We start from the raw sequence: 17,903 nt of genomic DNA, 5'->3' as shown, positions 1-17,903 counted from the left end.
ACACCATCAGCAACAGTCACCTGCATCACTTCCTCTCAGAGCCAGAGAACATCCGTGCCTGTCCCATTCAGTTCCTCTTTCCGAGGATTTCACATGCCACCGCAGTCCCCATGGCAGGCCTGGCATGCCCTGCTTTGTCGTGAAGGCAGGAGCGCTCGAGTGGGTTTGAGCGTCAGTGGAATAAACTCTGTAACCCCATCACCTGTGCCTCCAGCCAGGGCAGACAGGCTAATCTCTTTATATGGGCTATGTGCCAGGTCCCCTTCCAGATCCGCACCGCCAGGACCTTGCGGTAGGCTCCCCCACCCCTGCCCCCTTCATCCCTGCATGAAGGACCCCTCTCCAGGTCTATGCATCCTTAGATTATTCTACCCATTTGAGGGCAAGCCTCTGGTCTCCCACAGTGGCCAGCCCCACCTCTTCCCGTCTCTGTGCACGTGGTCCAGGCATTCTGGGCGTGATGCATTAATCCCTCTCGCCAGCCGCCAGTCCTGGCTAAGCTTTGTTTCCAGTTCTCTCCGTCCAGCCCAGAGGGAGTGCAGTTCCTTCCTGCTTCACTCTGGCATTCACTCCTCCGTCATAGCCCTCGCCCCCTTTGTCCCAAGGAAACCCTGATTTCCCTGCCAGCTTCCCCCTCCTGCATCAGCATTTCCCAGGCTGGCCTGTCCCACAGGCTGGAGTAAATCCTAGGATGCTCCGTGAGCCATGCTCGGGTACCTTGGGGAAACCCTGGGTTTTCTTTGCTGCTTTATTCCTGGTACCTTTGCTATGCTAATGCTCAAGGCAGTCTCCCAGAGGGAACCCAATATTCGAGTTTTCCCGAACATATTTGACACAGACTCAGCAACACCATGCCCTCCTTCACCTCTCCGGCACTCCTTGCTTTTAAACGAAAGAGTGTCTCAAGGCTCAGCCCTTGCCCCTCTCACCTTCTGATGCCTTGTGACGTTACCCTGTCTCCGCACGTTATTGTCAGGTAGACATTTGTCTCCAGCCTAGGCCCTTCCTCTGAGGTCCTGTTCTGTAGATGGACCTGCCCACGTGATGTTTTTTTCACACTCAATACCAGCAGGTGATCTCCTCCCCCCATGCTCCCTGCCTCGGTGGATGCTGCCACCATGCTCCCTTTCCACCAGCCAGAGCCCGAGGCTCATCCTGGTTACCCACTCGTGTCTCATTTACCACATCCATGAGTAATTGATGTTACCAGTTTAATGTTTCCACTTCTCTCCATCGCCTCAGCCGCCACCCTATTTCAGGCTAACATCATCTCTAGCTTGTATTCCAAATCCCTTCTAACTGGCCCTAAATCTATTCTTGCTTCCCCGACCTCAATCCATCTTTGAGACTTCAGCCAATATGATATTGTTTAATTCCTACCTGATCACATTATTACATAGCATAGAAACCCTTCTTGGCTTTTATATGAGTCAGGGTTCTCCAGAGAGACAAAACCAACAGAAGATAGATAGATTTATTTTAAGTAATTGGCTCATGCAATTGTGGGGGCTGGCAAGTCTAAACTTTGTAGGGCAGGCCAGCAGGCTGGAAAGTCAGGCAAGAGTTGATATTGCAGTCTTGAGTTCAAATTTCACAGGCAGCAGCTGGAAACTAGTTAGGGTTTCTGTGTTGCAGTCTTGAGGAGAATTCCTTCTATTTTGGGGAACCTCAGTCTTTATTCATAAGGCCTTCAACTAATTGGATGAGGCCCACCCACATTTTGGAGGGTAATCCTCTTAACCCATAGTCTACAGATTTAAATGTTAATCACATCTGAAAATGGCCTCACAGCAACATCTAGACTGGTGTTTGACCAAACAACTGCGTGCACAGCTTAGCCAAGTTGACATAAAATTAACAACTACATTCCTTTTGCACTTATGATGGAGGCCAATGTCCCAAACATGACTGCAAAGTTCTGTTTCATCTAGCCCCTGCCTTCCTCTTCTCTGACTATCTCCTGCTCACTCTCTATCCTGATCACACTGGCCTTCCTTCAGTTCTTGGATAGACCATCTGCCTCCTGTCCTAGGGCCAGTACACAGTTTCCTCCCTCTGCCTGAAATGCCTTGCTCCCAACTCCCAGCATGCGTGCACACATGTACACAGGCACACCCGCACACACATTGCCTAGGGAAGCCTTACTGAATCATCCTTCAGATCCTAGTTCAAATGCTACCACTTCTGGGAAGAGTCCCCACACCAGGCAGACTTCCCTGCTTCCCTGACTCAAAATAACATGATGCATATTGATAAATTTACTTGTGTGATTATTAATATCTGTCTCCTCCACTAGACTGTAAACTCCTTGAAGGCAGGGGCCAGGTCTGTGTTGCCCACTAGGGTACCGCCAACACTCATAGGTGTTGAGTGATTGCGTGAACCATTTGGAAAACACCAACTGGGCCCTGAATGTCATATGTCTTCCATTCCTTGTAGGACTCAGTCCAGCTGACATGGGGCCTGTAGCTTCCCCATATCGTCTTTCCTTGTCTTTTGCTCCTAGCCTTGCAGGCACACTCTCTGCTCCTCTTAGATGGGCCCCGCTAAGCAGAGGAGATCCCCTCGTCTGCCTCCTGTGTGGCTCGCCTCAGGCATCAGTTTCAGTCCCTGAAGACAAATATTCAAGACAAACTGGCATAACAAAGCTTTTAACTGGAGGAAGAGGACTGGGGACCCTCACCCCTCCATGAGCCCTCACGTGCACATTTGTATATAAGTGTTTGTAGAGGCAAAGCTGCTGTGGTCCAATCTATTAGTGAGAGAACATTCACATTTTTACTCTGCCGGGTGGAAACCCAACCAGTGTCTGTAGTCAGACCAGAATTTGCTCTACTTTTTTCCTCAAACACTTAAAATAATAGTCAACTTGTCTAAGATCTAATCATTGTTAATATTTTCCTATGGGCTTGGAAGTTTACAGACTGTAAGCAAGAGTCCATGTTAAACGGCTCTTAACCATCTTCTTCGTGATACATCAACCATCCCAAGGTTGGCTAGTTTGTGTTCCTAATGCTGCAGAGCACCAATGAAATGAGCCTTATGGAAATTTCAGATTTGTTAGATCCAACAGCTGTCCTGCAGCACGTGCAATAAATACAGCCATGAAGACTTGAGTATAAAGCAAATCGCACTTTGCCTGTGACTTATATCCTAATACAAAGATGCTTTATCTTCATTCCAGCTAAACACCTGTTAGTAGAGGTTCCTCTTGCTCTGGTGGACACTCTGGCAGCTGGTGAATGGTCTATGAAACATCAGTGCATGGGGGTGGGGGGGGTGCCACTGTCCTGAATTCTTTTGGTAAAGGAAAAGAATCGTAATCTACACCTTTTGTAAATTGGGATTTTTCCCTTTGCATTTTAAAAAAGCAGAGTTCAGTTACTTTATATGGTGAAGTTCAACAGTTTTAAAAGTTCAACAATTTTGTCCCTGCATTTGGGGCAGGAATAAATAAGATGGCAGACACATGGGTTTCTCAGGATGTGAGCGCTCTATTATTCCTTCAAGAAATAAGATGACATTTTTTGGAGAGTGGCTTTGAAATAGGCATATATTAACAAACAACTTACTTAAGACCTCTGGCAATCCCAGGACTTCTCTTCGAGTGAAAACAACAGGCAGTTTTGGGTCCCTGAGCTCACACTGAACAGCCCCCCACTCTCCTCAGTTCCCCTAATTCTTTGCCCACAGGCTGATGGTGAGGTTAATTCTAGATGGAGATTCTGTTACTGTTCCTGCCTCCATGCCAACAACTCCCAACCATTTGGGGAGGGGGATGCTTTATGAAGGAAAAGACCATTTTAAGCTTTTAAGTTTTCTTTCAAAATGCTTGTGTATAAAAATGTCCTTGAGAAATACTCACTCATATAAACTTGCAGAACTATTAGAGGTTTCTTCCCCCAAATTCTAGTGTTGTTTAACCATTAGCTATTGCAGACTGCGATTATTCCTTTTCAACAGCTGTATTAAAACCACAAAGAGCAGCCCTAAGAAGCAGAGGCACAACTGTTGCCAACAACAGAAATCAAAACCGAAAACACAAGTAATTGAGGATTAGGAGAGGAACACCACCTTCTGTGCCCCATGACGCGGGCCACGGGTGTTCGTCATTCCCCAGGATGAGAAACAGATTTCATGATCAGCCATTAGCATCAGTCTGAACGTTGAAAAGAAACTTCTTTTGTCCTCAGGTGGACAAAGCCCTGGGTTTCAAGGCCCCATTATTCACATCTGCCCTGGATGCAGGCATGCCTGAAAACTGTTGGTCTGGGGCGGCTGTCGAATTTATTATGTGAAAGAAACAGCAACTTCGTGGTGCCCTGAGCTAGACAGCCTCCCATCTTGCCCAGTCCTCCGAGGTGGCGCCGGCCAGCTGCACGAGATGGGTCTCTGGACCAGCAGCAGCTATAGACACGTTTAAGAGGAGTAACAGCCTCAGAAGGACCTTGTGGGAGGCATTCCGGAGAGGGAGGAGTCACTGGGCAGTGTGATTCTGAGAGGTGGGCCTGGAGGGGTGGGGACACCAGTTCTGTGCACCCAGCATCATTCCTCACTACCTGCCAGGACAATTGGGCTTCCATTCAGCACGTGGTTCTTGAGGACCTACTGTGTGCTAGACCGTCTGCTGGACACCGGGAACAGGAAAGTGGGTAAGGCATGGTCCCTGCCCTGGAGCAGCATCTGGGGGAAGATATGAAAATAAATCCTTGTATTAGATGCACCAATAGAGGTCCCCAGTCTTCCCTCCAGCCTGTGAATACCACCAGCAGAAAACAAGTCTGTTTAGTTCCTGCTGCATCCCCAGCTCCCAGCGCAGGGCTGGCACCTAACAGCACAAAACAGAGGTATTGACTGGACGAATAAATGAGTTAAGTACAGTGAGAGCCCGAAGGAGGAAGTAGGGAGCTCTGCTTGCAAAGCGTTTCCACAAGAGAAGCTTGAACTGGACCTTAAAGGATGAGGATTATCTACACAGACAGCAGGATAGCGAGACCCAAGTGGAGAAGACATCATGTGCTGATGCCTGGAAGGATGAAACAGCATTGCCTGTTCAGGAAACGCAAGGAGGCCACTGTGCACTGAGCGTGGGCTCTGTGCAAGACTGTGCTGCAAAAGAGAGAAGAGCCAGGTGCACGAAGACTTCATGCGCCTCACAAGAGGCCCTGAGTTTCTTCGTCAGGTTTGCACTTAGCAAGCTGGCTCTGAAGGCCATGAGGAGAGCAGACCAGAATGGGGTGGCCTCACTGTGGCCAGGAGACTAACTGCCCAGCAGGCCCCCTCTCTGACCCCTCCCCACGAGCCGTCTCTATTTGCTCATTTATGGATCCTCCACCGCCTGTGGCACAGTATTTTGCACATTGTAAATAATTCATAAATATCTGATGACTTTCTTTTTTTTTAGTTCTGTGGTCCTTCGTTCACTTGATAGCATAGCTGAGCTCTGAGTCCAGGTCTTCTGATTCTTCCATTTCTTTTACATAAAGAGCTCTCCAAATATTTAGTTTAAGAGTTTTTGGTTTTAGTTTAATTCTTAAGCTTCAGTTTACCATGTCTGTTGAATTCTAGCCTTCAGCTCATTTTGTATCAAAGGATTAATCTTTCAAAAGTGTACCTTGGAACTACAAGATCACTAGAGTTTGTCTTGAGGGCTAGAAAATACTCACTTTTTCAAGTCCTTGCCACTCAGAACTAGGTTTTTTTAGTAGTCGTTTTCGTGTGGATAAGTTTGTCATCCTGCATTTTAAAATATTTTCCTTGACAATTCGGTCTTTAGACTTTTCTGATTAAATCAACACAAATTTTAAACCTATATCTGACTTTCTAGCTTTTCTGAAAATGTTTGCCAGAGCTAAATAGATACAGTAGATTTCATGGCTGACATAAGGCTAGTGAGGCACCAGGTCATAATTAATTTAGGTCTCAATGGCACCCAGTTGGCAGCGGTAGAGATCTGACCTTCTCTTTGACGTGTTCAAAGCCAGTTATTTTTACCCTGTTGCTTAGGGAAGTACACAGCGACGTCGTCTCTTTGTTTTCTCCTCATTACAGAATCGGTTGAGATGCCTCCCACTTCCCAGGGTGAATGCTCTGGAAGCGCGGCGCCTCTCCAGATGCCTGCTGAACTTAGCACCATTTCACAGGGCAGCCCCCTGGGGTGCCAGGCAGGTGGGCACAGGCCAAGAGAGGGTGTCCTGCTTGGCAAGGCCACCCAGAGTCCTTGGGGTGGCTCCACAGCTGTTTAAATATTCTAAGTAGAAGGGTGTCCTCAGCGTAGACGTGAAGCAGAAAGGCTGTGTTCCTTCCTATTTCCCTGCCCTCCATACTGCCCTCTCTCCCTCAGGTGTTCCTGAACCCTCCACCCTCTCCTTCTACAGCCTGCTGGTGGAACTTTAATTTTCTAGGAATAGTAAATGGCTGGTAACTGCTCAAAATGTTCGCCCTACCAATGCGGTTGCTATTTTCACAAACACCAAAGCCTCAGGCTAAAGAACTAGGGGCTGGTTTCAGGCCCGACAGCCTCTTAGAGAAGATTGGGGTAGAGGGGGAGGGGCCCCTGAAGTCCAGAGGGGTGAGTTGTGGGAGTTGTGTGAGTGAGAGTAGCCCCGTGGTGGGGCAGAGGGTGCAGCTCGACAGACACCACTGGCTGATCCAAATCACCAAGTTCTCGTGTGAAAACGCTGGGCGGCTGGTGCTATTTGTGAAGCGGCCTCTTCATGTGGGTGAAGCTGTGGTCTCTAAGTTTAGTTCTTTATCATACGCGTGAGTGTGTTTGGGTACATAACAAAGAGGAATGTGGAGTAAGAGGCGTGTCTGATGGGTGGATGGGGAGTATCTACAGGCACCCTGGAGCAGGGTCCTCACACTTTAAGTGCACGAAGTCCAGAGGGATCTTGGTAAATGCCAGATTCTGATGCAGTAGCTCCTGTGCACAGCCGAGAACCTGTTTCTCTGACAAGCCCTCAGATGACACGGATGCTGCATGGACCATCCTGGGAGTGACGAGGCCGTGGAGCATTGGTTCTCGGCTCAGGCTGCAGATTCCCATACCTGCGGAGCTTTTAAAACTCCTGACGCCAGACTGCACCCCACCAATGAAATCAGAATCTCTGAGGGCGGGACCAAAATATCAGTAGTTTTGAAAGCTCTCCACATAATTCCTGCCCAGGTTGAGTTTGTGTGGGCGGCCTGAGTGGATGATGGGACTCATTCCTACCACTTTGGAAATTTACCAAAAGTACGTTGCAACCATTGCTGTCTGATAGTGTGTCCTTTAATTGGGTATGAATTAAAAAGAACAGCTACCGTTAACCTTACTAGCCCTGTTTTGAGAGAACACCATGGAGTTTCCCAAAATTTCCTCCAGCCACCAGGGTCTGCTCTGCTGTGTTTATCTCAGCTGAAGCCCTCACAGATATTCTTGCTGTTCTCCATCCCCCGGTGGCCTCCTGTTCTTACTGCACAGCTAGGTGCCCCAAATTCTTTCTGGCAGGTCCAACAGGGCTGTGAGGGGTCTAGATGAGAACACAACTGGATTTTTTATCTTCCCGCAGAGCATGGGTTCTCAACTCTGCCGCACATTAGAATCACCCCGGGCAACTCTGATTTAATGGGTCTGGGGCAGAGTTCATGCATTAGGGGAGATTTAAAAGCTCCCTGGTTGATTCTAATGTGAACTCAGGGACGAGAACCAGGCTGTATGAAACTTCAAAAATATATACATGTTTGTATTTTCTTCAACATTTGTAAAACCAGTCCTAAAAATTAATAAAAGATGCTGGTCAGGCAATAAAATATAGGAAATTATTTTTTAAATATACATGAATGTAAATATACATTAAATATAAAAAATATATATATTTAAATCTATAGTCTTCCCCTCCCCCACCCCCCCCACTCCCCCCACCCCCCCGCCCAGTACCTGGTATTTTTGAGAAGGCCAGCGGGCAAAGTGGGGAGATTCTTGAGCTGGATTTGGAGTACACCATCGGAGAAGGAAAGTGTTGCCGATGTAAATATCACCCACTGTATTAATTAGGGCAGCGCTAGCTGCTGTGACAAACGAACCCCAAACATTCAGCAAGTGAACACTGTAGGAATTTGGCGCTCATGTAACAGTACGGCCCAGGGAAGAGGTCACAGGGGCGGCCCTGCTGTGCCTAGCCATGCAGAGCGCTAGTTTGCGGCTCCAAGGTGGGAGGGGAGAGAATGGGCGGAGCTGGGGGAGGGTCCCACGGCTGGGCGGGGCCGCGTGTGCTCGCACCCCATTGGCCACAGCTCAGTCACCTGGCCACTCCCACCTGTGTGGAATAGTAAGGGCAGCCCCAAGCACTAGCCAGGGGCGCGAAGGTTGCAAGACAGCCAGTCCTGTGGGCCCCAGGACACTTGTGTCTGGTGTCAGAAAGGTGCCAGTGCCCCGAGGCTGGGTGTGGGCACTGCACTTGGAAATGCAGACCCCAGGCCGCACTGGTGCCGGACCTGCAGAGGTTAGGTGCTCCGTTAAGGGTGTGTGCTCTTTTTCTTCTTTTCTCCACAGATATCGCCAACGGCACCAGTTCAGGGGGGTACCGCCCGCCTCCCAGAACCAAAGAAGTCATCATCAATGGCCAGACTGTGAAACTTAAATATTGTTTCACCTGCAAGATTTTCCGGCCCCCGCGTGCCTCTCATTGTAGCCTTTGCGATAACTGCGTAGGTGAGTAGAAGCCGAAATTGCCTCTGTTCCGCCTCTGACGCTTGTGCTAAATGTCTATACTGATGGAGTAGGTGACTTCCTTTGAATACACCTGTGCTAAAGAGAGTCAGCGTGTGTGTCTCTTTAATCTTTCGAAAACAACTCAGTAATAGTTAATATTTCGACGTATTTGCCTTCTGCTACGGATCCCGTTCACCAAGCATTACCAAATCTCTTTTTATTTTTCCTTTTTACATCCTGCAACACCCCCTGTACCAGTACAATGACCTAGGCCTTCTCCTACCGAGCACACATACCAGAGTAGGGGTTCTTTGTTCCCTGGAGCTGCCAGATCAGCAGGCACTTGAAATAAAACCATTTCACCCCCATGTCCCTCCATTGCCCAAGGTGTTGGCGTCAGGTATAGCCAGATGTGCTCTGTGAAATTCTCCCAACTCCTCAGAGGGGCGTTTGCTGTGCGTTGCTGGAGAGGAAAAGAGGCAGAGGCCAGGAGACTTCCAGGCCTACAGTTAGGATCGTTCCTCTTCCCAGAGACCACCAAGACCTCCCCTCTCTGTCTCCTTGCTTCCTCCAGGACAGACTAGGAAACAGGCAGAGGGAACGTGGAGCACAGAGGTCCTCGGTTGTAAGACTTGGCTCTACTATTTGGCCACTACCAACCCAGCACAGGGTTTCTACAGATGATGTGGTCCCACCCCCTTGGAATCATTTGGCAGGCACTTCCTGTCGCCTCAGACTGAGAGCTGCTACCCACACCCACAGCCCATCTTCTTTCCCAGGCTGGAGCTTCTTAGAGATGAGGTTGGCGTGGAGATGGTGGAAGACCCAAGTTACAGGAAGTGAGCGAGAAAAGGACGCAGGCTTTGCCACACGGGGGAAGACCCACACTTCTTCAGTGCCACAGCCTGCCCCTAATAGAAATGACCAAGGATAATCCTGGGCAAATAGGCATGCAAGTCCTCTGTTAGCTCGTACCTGAAAGGATAGGACTCTTCAGAACAAACCTTGTTTCCCTTTGTAACACATTATCGATCGCCTCCGCTCTTTCTGAATCTATTAGAATCTGAGGTCTCAATTCTTCTTGCGCCTCCGCTCTTTCTGAATCTATTAGAATCTGAGGTCTCAATTCTTCTTGAGAAAAATAAAACGTTATAATGTGCTTCCTGCTGTGCAAAGCAGTTTTCCATTTATTTGTCTGAAATTTACTTTATCCTGAGTTTAATAATCTACAATTTGGCAGCAAGTCTGTGTTTTCTCTGTCAGGCCTTGTCTTGGTTTTATTAACTTAGAGAAATTACTTTTAGCCTTTGCCTTCCCGGCGGAACAGCATGGAATTTGGTTCAGTCTTTCCTGTGTAGGAAGTAGCCGATAGTTAAGAGCCTGGAATCTGGCACCATGTGGCCTGGCTGCAAATACTAGCTTTGTGACTTAGGCAAGCTACTCAAACTCTCTATGCCTCGGTTTTCTCATCACTACAGTGGGGGTCAATAATAGTACCTACCTCGTAGAACACTTAGAATAGTGTCTGGCTTATAGTGAATACTCTGTAATTGTTAGCTGCTGTTACTGTTGTTACCTGCTCCCTTAATATTTTTGATTGGCTTTCTCTGAACAATTTCTTGATCTACTGTAGCCCTCTGCAGGTGTCATGACCAAAACCACACCTGCTCCTCTCTGTGGGGGCAACCAGGGTTTCCACAAGGGCACCTGACAGCCTCTGTTTGATTTCTGACACCCTTCCTGGTGACCCTGGCCCCAGTGGCCATCCCATGCCCATCTTAAGGACACTTTTAAGTCAAAGCAGCACAGTGGCTGAAATATCTGCAGGGGAACGAATAGTCTGTAAGGATTCTCAAGACCCTTTCTTGGGTTGTGATTTTGATGTTACGTGATGGAATATTATGTGATGGAATAGTATGTAACATACATTTTCACATAAAATCTTTTGTTGTTTTCATGCCTTCTCCTGGAGCTCTAATGACTTATTCCAGTTGTGTGTATAGGTAGGGAGTTGTTATCTGCAAACTTGAAGAGGTTACTGGGCGCCTCCTTCTCTTTATCATTTATAAAAATGTGTGCCTGTTAGTAGACACCTGACTGTTTCTGTTTGTTCATTTGTCAGTTGGTCTCAATGCTCTGTTTCTTCTTTCTAGGCTAATTCCTAATCATGATAAAACTTTCCTCCTCACCTCATAGTGTTTTAAAATTCCCTTTGGATTATTGTAAAGCACTCTAAAAGTTCATAGAATTCTCTTATTTGTTCCCTCCATGGCCCATGGGTTTACATGTTCCTTAAAGAAAACTGATGAATTAGATGTAAAATACCCTTACCAAAATTATGTATCAACCCCAGTTAACGGTGTACTTCTCCTATAGCATAACTGTTTAAGGTAGCATTGTTTCTTATAGACACTACCCACTGAGAAAATAAGAGTCATCTATCTATAGTATCCAGGAGCCCTTCTGCAACCTTTCTAATAAATCCAAGTCACGGTGACAATCCAGCACCCCATGAACAAGCGTGGTGGTGTCCTGTAATTGGAGACAGACGCAGAAGAGCGGAGGGAAAGGAGAGGAAGGAGAGAGTTTAGGGGTAGCTCAAGAGGAGAAAAACTGGTCCAAGAGTACACTGCCAGCAGCTGCCTCTAAGCATCATGGGCTGGTCCTAGGGCTGGAGCACGGCAAACCCTGGTCAGAGCCCTGCTCCGTGGAGGACAGGTGAGATAAGCAGCATATGGTTGATTTAAAATCAAGCTACTCACAGCGCTCCTGGAACGAGCACACAGTGATTCAAACCTACGTTGCTTTGGTTTTCCAGTTCATTTTGCTCCATTTGGGCCTTTGCTGTGACCCATTAGCAGACCAGCGAATTGGACCTTCTGCATTCAGGAAAATAGAGTGGAAAGCAGATGTCTCCAACTGAGAAATGTAATTGCAGAGTTTGCCACTATTTTATTTTTAGGTAGAAAGTTTTTATTGAAAGAATTCTACTTTTTGCAGCCAGGGGAAAAAAGGTAATGATGTGCTGACAGCCGGCGTTCGCACATGTGGCTTCCCTTCCCTTGTAATGAGTGGGTTTGGGTCGGTACTTTCTAGGCACACAAATAAATGTCACTTTGCGCTGGGAGAGGAGAGAGGAAAAATGCAGTTTCCCAGGCAGCTCAATAGGGTGTTTATCTGTGTTAAATAAGTTTGAAATGAGAGCAAAGTCGTCGGGGCTCTGTATGTTCAGTTGAGGACTGAGGAAAAGCTTTCTTGAGGAGCGAACTCTGCTGCGTATATAGAACCAGTGACAGCGTAGTGGTTAGAGACACAGCTCTAAGGACACACAGATCCATGACTGAATCCTGGTCCTGTCTTTGGAGAATATTGGAACCTGGGCAGGTTATCTGACCACCCCCAGCTGTTTCCACATCTGTTAAGTGAGGTCATCCTGGTACTACCTCATAGGTTTCTTTTAAGGATGAAGTAAGATACTGCCCAGCAAGCACCCAGTACAGACCCGGTGCTCACCCAGTACAGACCTGACTCAGGAAGTTCTGGCTGTTAACATTGTTTTCATGAGTAGCTGGAGAAATGCTGCCGTAGTGCTCCCAAATAACTAGATAGAATGAGATTCATCTTCACAGAGTGATAGCGTCTCCTTATTTTTCTGTAATCTAGTAGGATTTGGATGACCTGCAATACTAGAAGTGAAGATATTCTCTCTCTCTGACTTTGTCTCTGTTTATCTCTGTTTCTGTCTCTCTCCGCTTGTCTCTCTGTGTTACCATCAAATGCTCCTGCACATTAGAAACAGAGTATTTTGGGTTGTTTGTTCACCCAGGAAATCTTTTAAGTTATAAAATATTTTTAAGCAACCAACAGCTGGGGCGAGGAGGCACCTCCGCTCTCTCCGATCCTTAGGATCCCTCAGATCATCAGCGTAAGGGTAACCGAAGGAGCTGGAAAGCAAACATGTGCTTGTGAGGTCCTCTCAACCGTGTTGTGTACATTCCAAAGCCCCAAGGGAGTCCCCTCCACATTTCCCTGACCAGGGTGGACCTTTTCGGGGAAGTCTGTCTGTTGGTGGGCTCTGGTCCTGGTCAGAATAGCTAGCAGCTTTCACTGGAATTGAGTATTTTTAGTACAACCCAAACCTGTACTAAAAAGGAACTTAGTTGAAAGTAATTTAATTACACAATGCAGACTAAATTAAGTTTGCTAAACACTGAGATGGAGCGTTGCAAGCATTTGCAGACTGGCTCTACAAGAGTCCATCTAACCTTGACCTGCTAGGAGGCAGCTTAGCCTGGAGGCAGAGAGGTGGCCTCTGGAGGCAACAGCCACCTGGATTTCAGACCCGCTGCCCTGTCTGGGCAAGGGGGACCCTCTCTGCATCTGCAATGCCGCATCTGGAGGTGCTGTGAGGACGAAGAAGATGGTGCATGAAGCCCTCAGGCTGTGTCAGCCCCTGGGGAGCTCTCAGTAGCACCAGCCTCTCCCCTCACACAGGGGCTGCCCTGGTTCCATCTTCTCTATCCTCTTCTGTCCTTTCTGATGTGAGTGGCACAAAGAACAGCCAGACACCCTCTGCAGGGACTTAGTGTCCAGTGACTCTTGTTTTCGGAAGGGCTTTACCACCGTCTTTAAGATCCTTATAAACTCCCTTTCTCATTCCCTGCCTCTTGCTTGCTGTGCTCATTCTCTCCTGGGCTCCTTACTGCACACTCTCGCCCCTGCCCCACAGATCTCCCTCCTGTTGATCCAGCTGCTTCCTCTGTGATGTGGGTTTCTGAGCTCGGACTGCAGATAGCTTGTCTGTGTGTACACTCTTCTGTTGCCCATATGAGCCCAGATACTGCTCCACAGTTTACTCAATATTAAGAGGTTTGGAATATCTGAGACTTGGAATTGCAGCTGTCTCCTGGTGTGGGATAGTACTCTGGAATTTCTTTTTCATTATTTGGGTATGGTGAGAGGGCTATTAATTTCCCGTAGGAAAGCCTATCATATGGGGGGAATGGAAGGAGCTGCATTTGTATCCTCCCAGGAATCAAAACAAATGGAGTTTTACTGTGCCCCTCTAGTTTCCACTATGCTTGCTTTTCACCGACATTTAATAAGCACCTATGTGTCAGGCACTGTGCTAGTGTCTAGATGCATCAAAATAAAAGACTAGATACTAGCACAGTGCCTGATACTAGGGGACCAGGGATCATTATCAAGAACAGACCAAGAAGAATTCAAGGCAGAAAGCATTGTATTTATCATATTACATGGGTCAAAGAGAGTAATTTTACACTGGTAAAGAGTACAATTAAAAATTCAGTGGGCTGGCCTCGTGGTATAGTGGTTAAGCTTGGCACACTCCACTTTGGTGGCTTGGGTTCGTGGGTTCAGATCCCAGGAGCAGACCTACACCACTCGTGATGCCATGCTGTGGCGGTGACCCACATGCAAAATAGAGGGAGATTGGCACAGATGTTAGCTGAGGGCAAATCTTCCTCAACAAAAAAAAAATTCAGTCATCAACATATATACACCAAATAACATTGCATCAAAATATATAAAGTAAAAATTGTTAGAAAATGCAAGGATAATGTGGTATAAATATAGTGCTAGTGAGAAATAGTAGTACCTCTGGTTTTAATGGCTCAGGTAAGCAAAATATAAATAAGAAAATAAAGGATATCAATATATAATTAATAAATATATGCTGAACTTTGTTTCTACAAAGTATACTTACCTTTTTTTAACTGTGGAACATTTACAAAAATTAATCATACTAGGCCACTAAAAGATTTCTAACTTCCTAAAAGCAGATATTTCACAGACCTTGTTGTTCAATGACACACAATTAAACTAGAAATCGGTCACTAAGATGTAAATACACACACCTAACCAAGTGTGATTTTTTTTAAAAACTTTTCCTCATACCTCTTGGGTGACAGAGACTTCAAAACTGCAATTGTGGGGGCCAGCCCAGTGGCGTAGCGGTTAAGTGCGTGCGCTCCACTTCCACGGCCCGGGGTTCACAGGTTCGGATCCCAGGTGCGCACCAATGCACTGCTTGTCGAGCCATGCTGTGGCGGTGTCCCGTATAAAGTAGAGGAAGATGGGCACAGATGTTAGCCCAGGGCCAATCTTCCTCAGCAAAAAGAGGAGGATTGGCATCGGATGTTAGCTCAGGGCCAATCTTCCTCCAAAAAAAAAAAGCCCTGCAATTTTGGGGCCAGGCCCATGGCCTAATGGTTAAGTTCAGCGGCCCAGGTTCTGTTCCCGGGTGGGGACCTACCCCACTTGTCAGTGGCCAAGCTGTGGCGGTGACCCACATACAAAAATAGAGGAAGATGGGCACAGATGTTAGCTCAGGGTGAATCTTCCTCAAGCAAAAAGAGGAAGATTGGCAACAGATGTTAGCTCAGGGCCACGCTTCCTCAGCAAAAAAACCCCCAAAAAACAAAAAAAAAATCCCCGCAATTGTGGAATATGTAGAAAATGACAATAAGAACGATGCAAAATAAAACTCTATGCCAGTTAGAGTTCTAAATTTTAAACACACAAAATAGTTAACCTGCACCAAAGGGAATTATTTGGAAGGCTATCGGGTAGCTCACAGCAATGCAGGAGAAGACAAGAGAGCCAGGCGCAGGGACCAGGAGGAGCCAGGGGCGGCTGGGTAGCTGAGCACGGCCAGTCATGCCTGCGAAAGGTTGTCGCAGGAGGCGCAAGCACCGCAAACAAGACGTTTGCTGCACCACCACTGAGTTCCAACTTTGCTGCTGCCATCAGCTTCAAACTGTGACCGTCTCTGCCTGCGAGAACCACGGGCTCTGGATGCAGAGATCTGGCTGGGAGCACCTGGGCCTGTTTCACATCCACACCCAAGCAGCCAGCAAGGTGGGAGAGGGAACTGCCCCCACTTTCGGTTTCTATAAGGGGGTGGGGGGGGTGGGGGCCCTGCCTCCCACCTATTTTGGGATTCTCCCCAAACAGGAAGTTTACTTGGATGGTGGCCGGCCAATGAAATAAAAAGTTTTAAAAAGTCTAGTACAAAAACGAAACTGGACTTAGAAGCAAATAAATGAACATAGCGCTCATCTCAAGAAGATAGAAAAAGAATAGCAAAATAAACTCAAGAAAAACTGGAAGAAATCAATTAATGACCTAGAAAACAGGAAAGTAAATATGATACTAGATCTAATTCTTCAGAAAATAAACGACAAAAATACACTCCCGTAAGACCAAAAGAGAAAATAACAAGAAAGTGGAAATAACAGATGCAAATTAGACAAATATAGGGGACGTTTTTTAGTTATTAGAAAGTAATTATATTATTTTGTATATAATATAACTCTATACCAATTGATTTGAAAATCTCAAAGAAACATGATTTTATGGGAAATCAGCCAAAGGATGAGTGGAAAATTTAATAGGCTACTAACAATGAAAAACTGAAAAGTTTATTGAAGAATTTTCCAAGAAAGATGCTGGACCTAGATAATCTTAGTTTCTATGCTCTGAATAGTGTTTCAGAGCTTAGAGCAAGTTGGACAGCTTTTCAGTTCATTTCGCCAAGAGAGCATAACCCTAACCCCAAAACCTGACAAAAATAACATGAAGGAAAAAAAAAGATTCTCATTTATAAATGTATGTAAAAGCCGACATGAAGACATAGCAAATTTAATCTAGCAGTATAATAGAAGAATTAGTCATTATGACAGAAACGCCAGGAATGCAATTATTATTTAATGTTACTAGATCTATTACTATAACAATAGGTCAAAGCCCAAAAGTATACAATCATGATAAAAGAAACTAAAAAGAGATTTAATAAAATTTGGCACCTATTTCTAACTCTGAAATTCAGTAAACTAAGATTGGGAGGTGTGGTAGGCAGAATTTGGGCCTCCGTGATCTCCATCTCATGGTATTACTCCCATGGTTGTGTCACCTTAGATGGCAAAGGGACTTTGCAGATGCCATGAAGTTTACTAATCAATGACCTTAAAGTAGAGAGTGTATCCTGGATTATCCAGCTGGGCCCAATGTAATCACAAGAGCCCTTTAAGAGCGAAGATGGAGAGATTCCAAGCAGGAGGAGGATTCAGTGCGCCTTGCTGGTTTGAAGATGGAGGAGGCCACGTGGGAAGGACGTGAAGGAAAAGAATCCTGCACTGAGCTTGGAAGAAAGAGGATCTAGGCCCCCCAAGACCTGCACCCCCTTCCTTTACCTTGACCTTAGCCTGGTGAGACCCGGACCCCGGCTCCTGACCCACTAAAATTTCGAAGCAATAAATTCGTGTTGTTTAATGCCACTACATGTGTGGTATACTTTCTATGCAGCAGTAGAAAACTAATAAAGAAGAATATTCCTTTAACATGAGTTTTAAACGGGAAAAAAATGCTAACATTCTCTTTATGGTAAAATACTGGATTAGTTACCTTAAAATTAGGATGCCCACTATCACTGCTAGTATTTAACATTTTTCTAGCTTTTCTAACTAATGCAGTGAGATGACAAAAATAAATACAAACAGATAACTATCAAAAAGGAGCAAACAAAATTATCACTTTTTTGTGGATAACAAAAACCAACAGTAACTACCAACAAATATTAGAACTAGTTTTTAAGTTTAGTAGGTTTGTTAGTCACCAAGTAAATACATTAAAATAGGTTACCATAGGGTCCGGCCCCGTGGCCTAGTGGTTAAATGTTTAATGCGCTCCGCTTCAGTGGCCCAGGTTTGAGGGTTCGGATCCTGGGTGCGGACCTACACCACTCGTCAGCCCTGCTGTGGCGGCATCCCACATACAAAATAGAGGAAGATTGGCACAGATGTTAGCTCAGGGCTAGTCTTCCTCAAGCAAAAAAAAAAGGAAGATTGGCAGCAGATGTTAGCTCAGGGCGAATCCTCCTCAGCAAAAAAAAAAAAAAAAAAAGGTTACCATTGATCAGGAATCACAACAGAAATCAAGATACATTCTCTCCACAAACTTATTTATAAGTTTAATGTAATTTGAGGCAGGGACAAGATAAAATAATTGTACAGTTCATTTAAAAGAATAAGCCAGCCGTAATAACCAATAACATTTTGGAAAAGGAAAAATACAAGGAAACGTGCACTATTAGATATTATGAAGTCCAAAGCGTGTTACCAACCCACAGATCAGCGACAGAAGGTGACTCAAGGGCCACACACACACACGTGTATATATGTACGTG

At 46.1% G+C, this 17,903-nt stretch overlaps 1 protein-coding gene across 2 annotated transcripts in view; it reads left to right on the top strand.

Moving 5' to 3' along the window:
• ZDHHC14 (zinc finger DHHC-type palmitoyltransferase 14) overlaps positions 1–17,903 on the top strand; it is a 279,273-nt gene that overhangs the window by 200,716 nt on the left and 60,654 nt on the right. For both annotated transcript variants that reach the window (XM_058534084.1, XM_058534083.1), the window contains exon 3: positions 8,537–8,695. In XM_058534084.1, the coding sequence (XP_058390067.1) occupies positions 8,537–8,695 (159 nt within the window). The remainder of the gene's footprint in view (positions 1–8,536; positions 8,696–17,903) is intronic.

The sequence above is a fragment of the Diceros bicornis genome, chromosome 39 (genome assembly GCF_020826845.1).
Source record: "Diceros bicornis minor isolate mBicDic1 chromosome 39, mDicBic1.mat.cur, whole genome shotgun sequence".
Lineage (NCBI taxonomy): Eukaryota > Metazoa > Chordata > Mammalia > Perissodactyla > Rhinocerotidae > Diceros > Diceros bicornis.
This window is presented reverse-complemented; position numbering and strand designations above follow the sequence as displayed.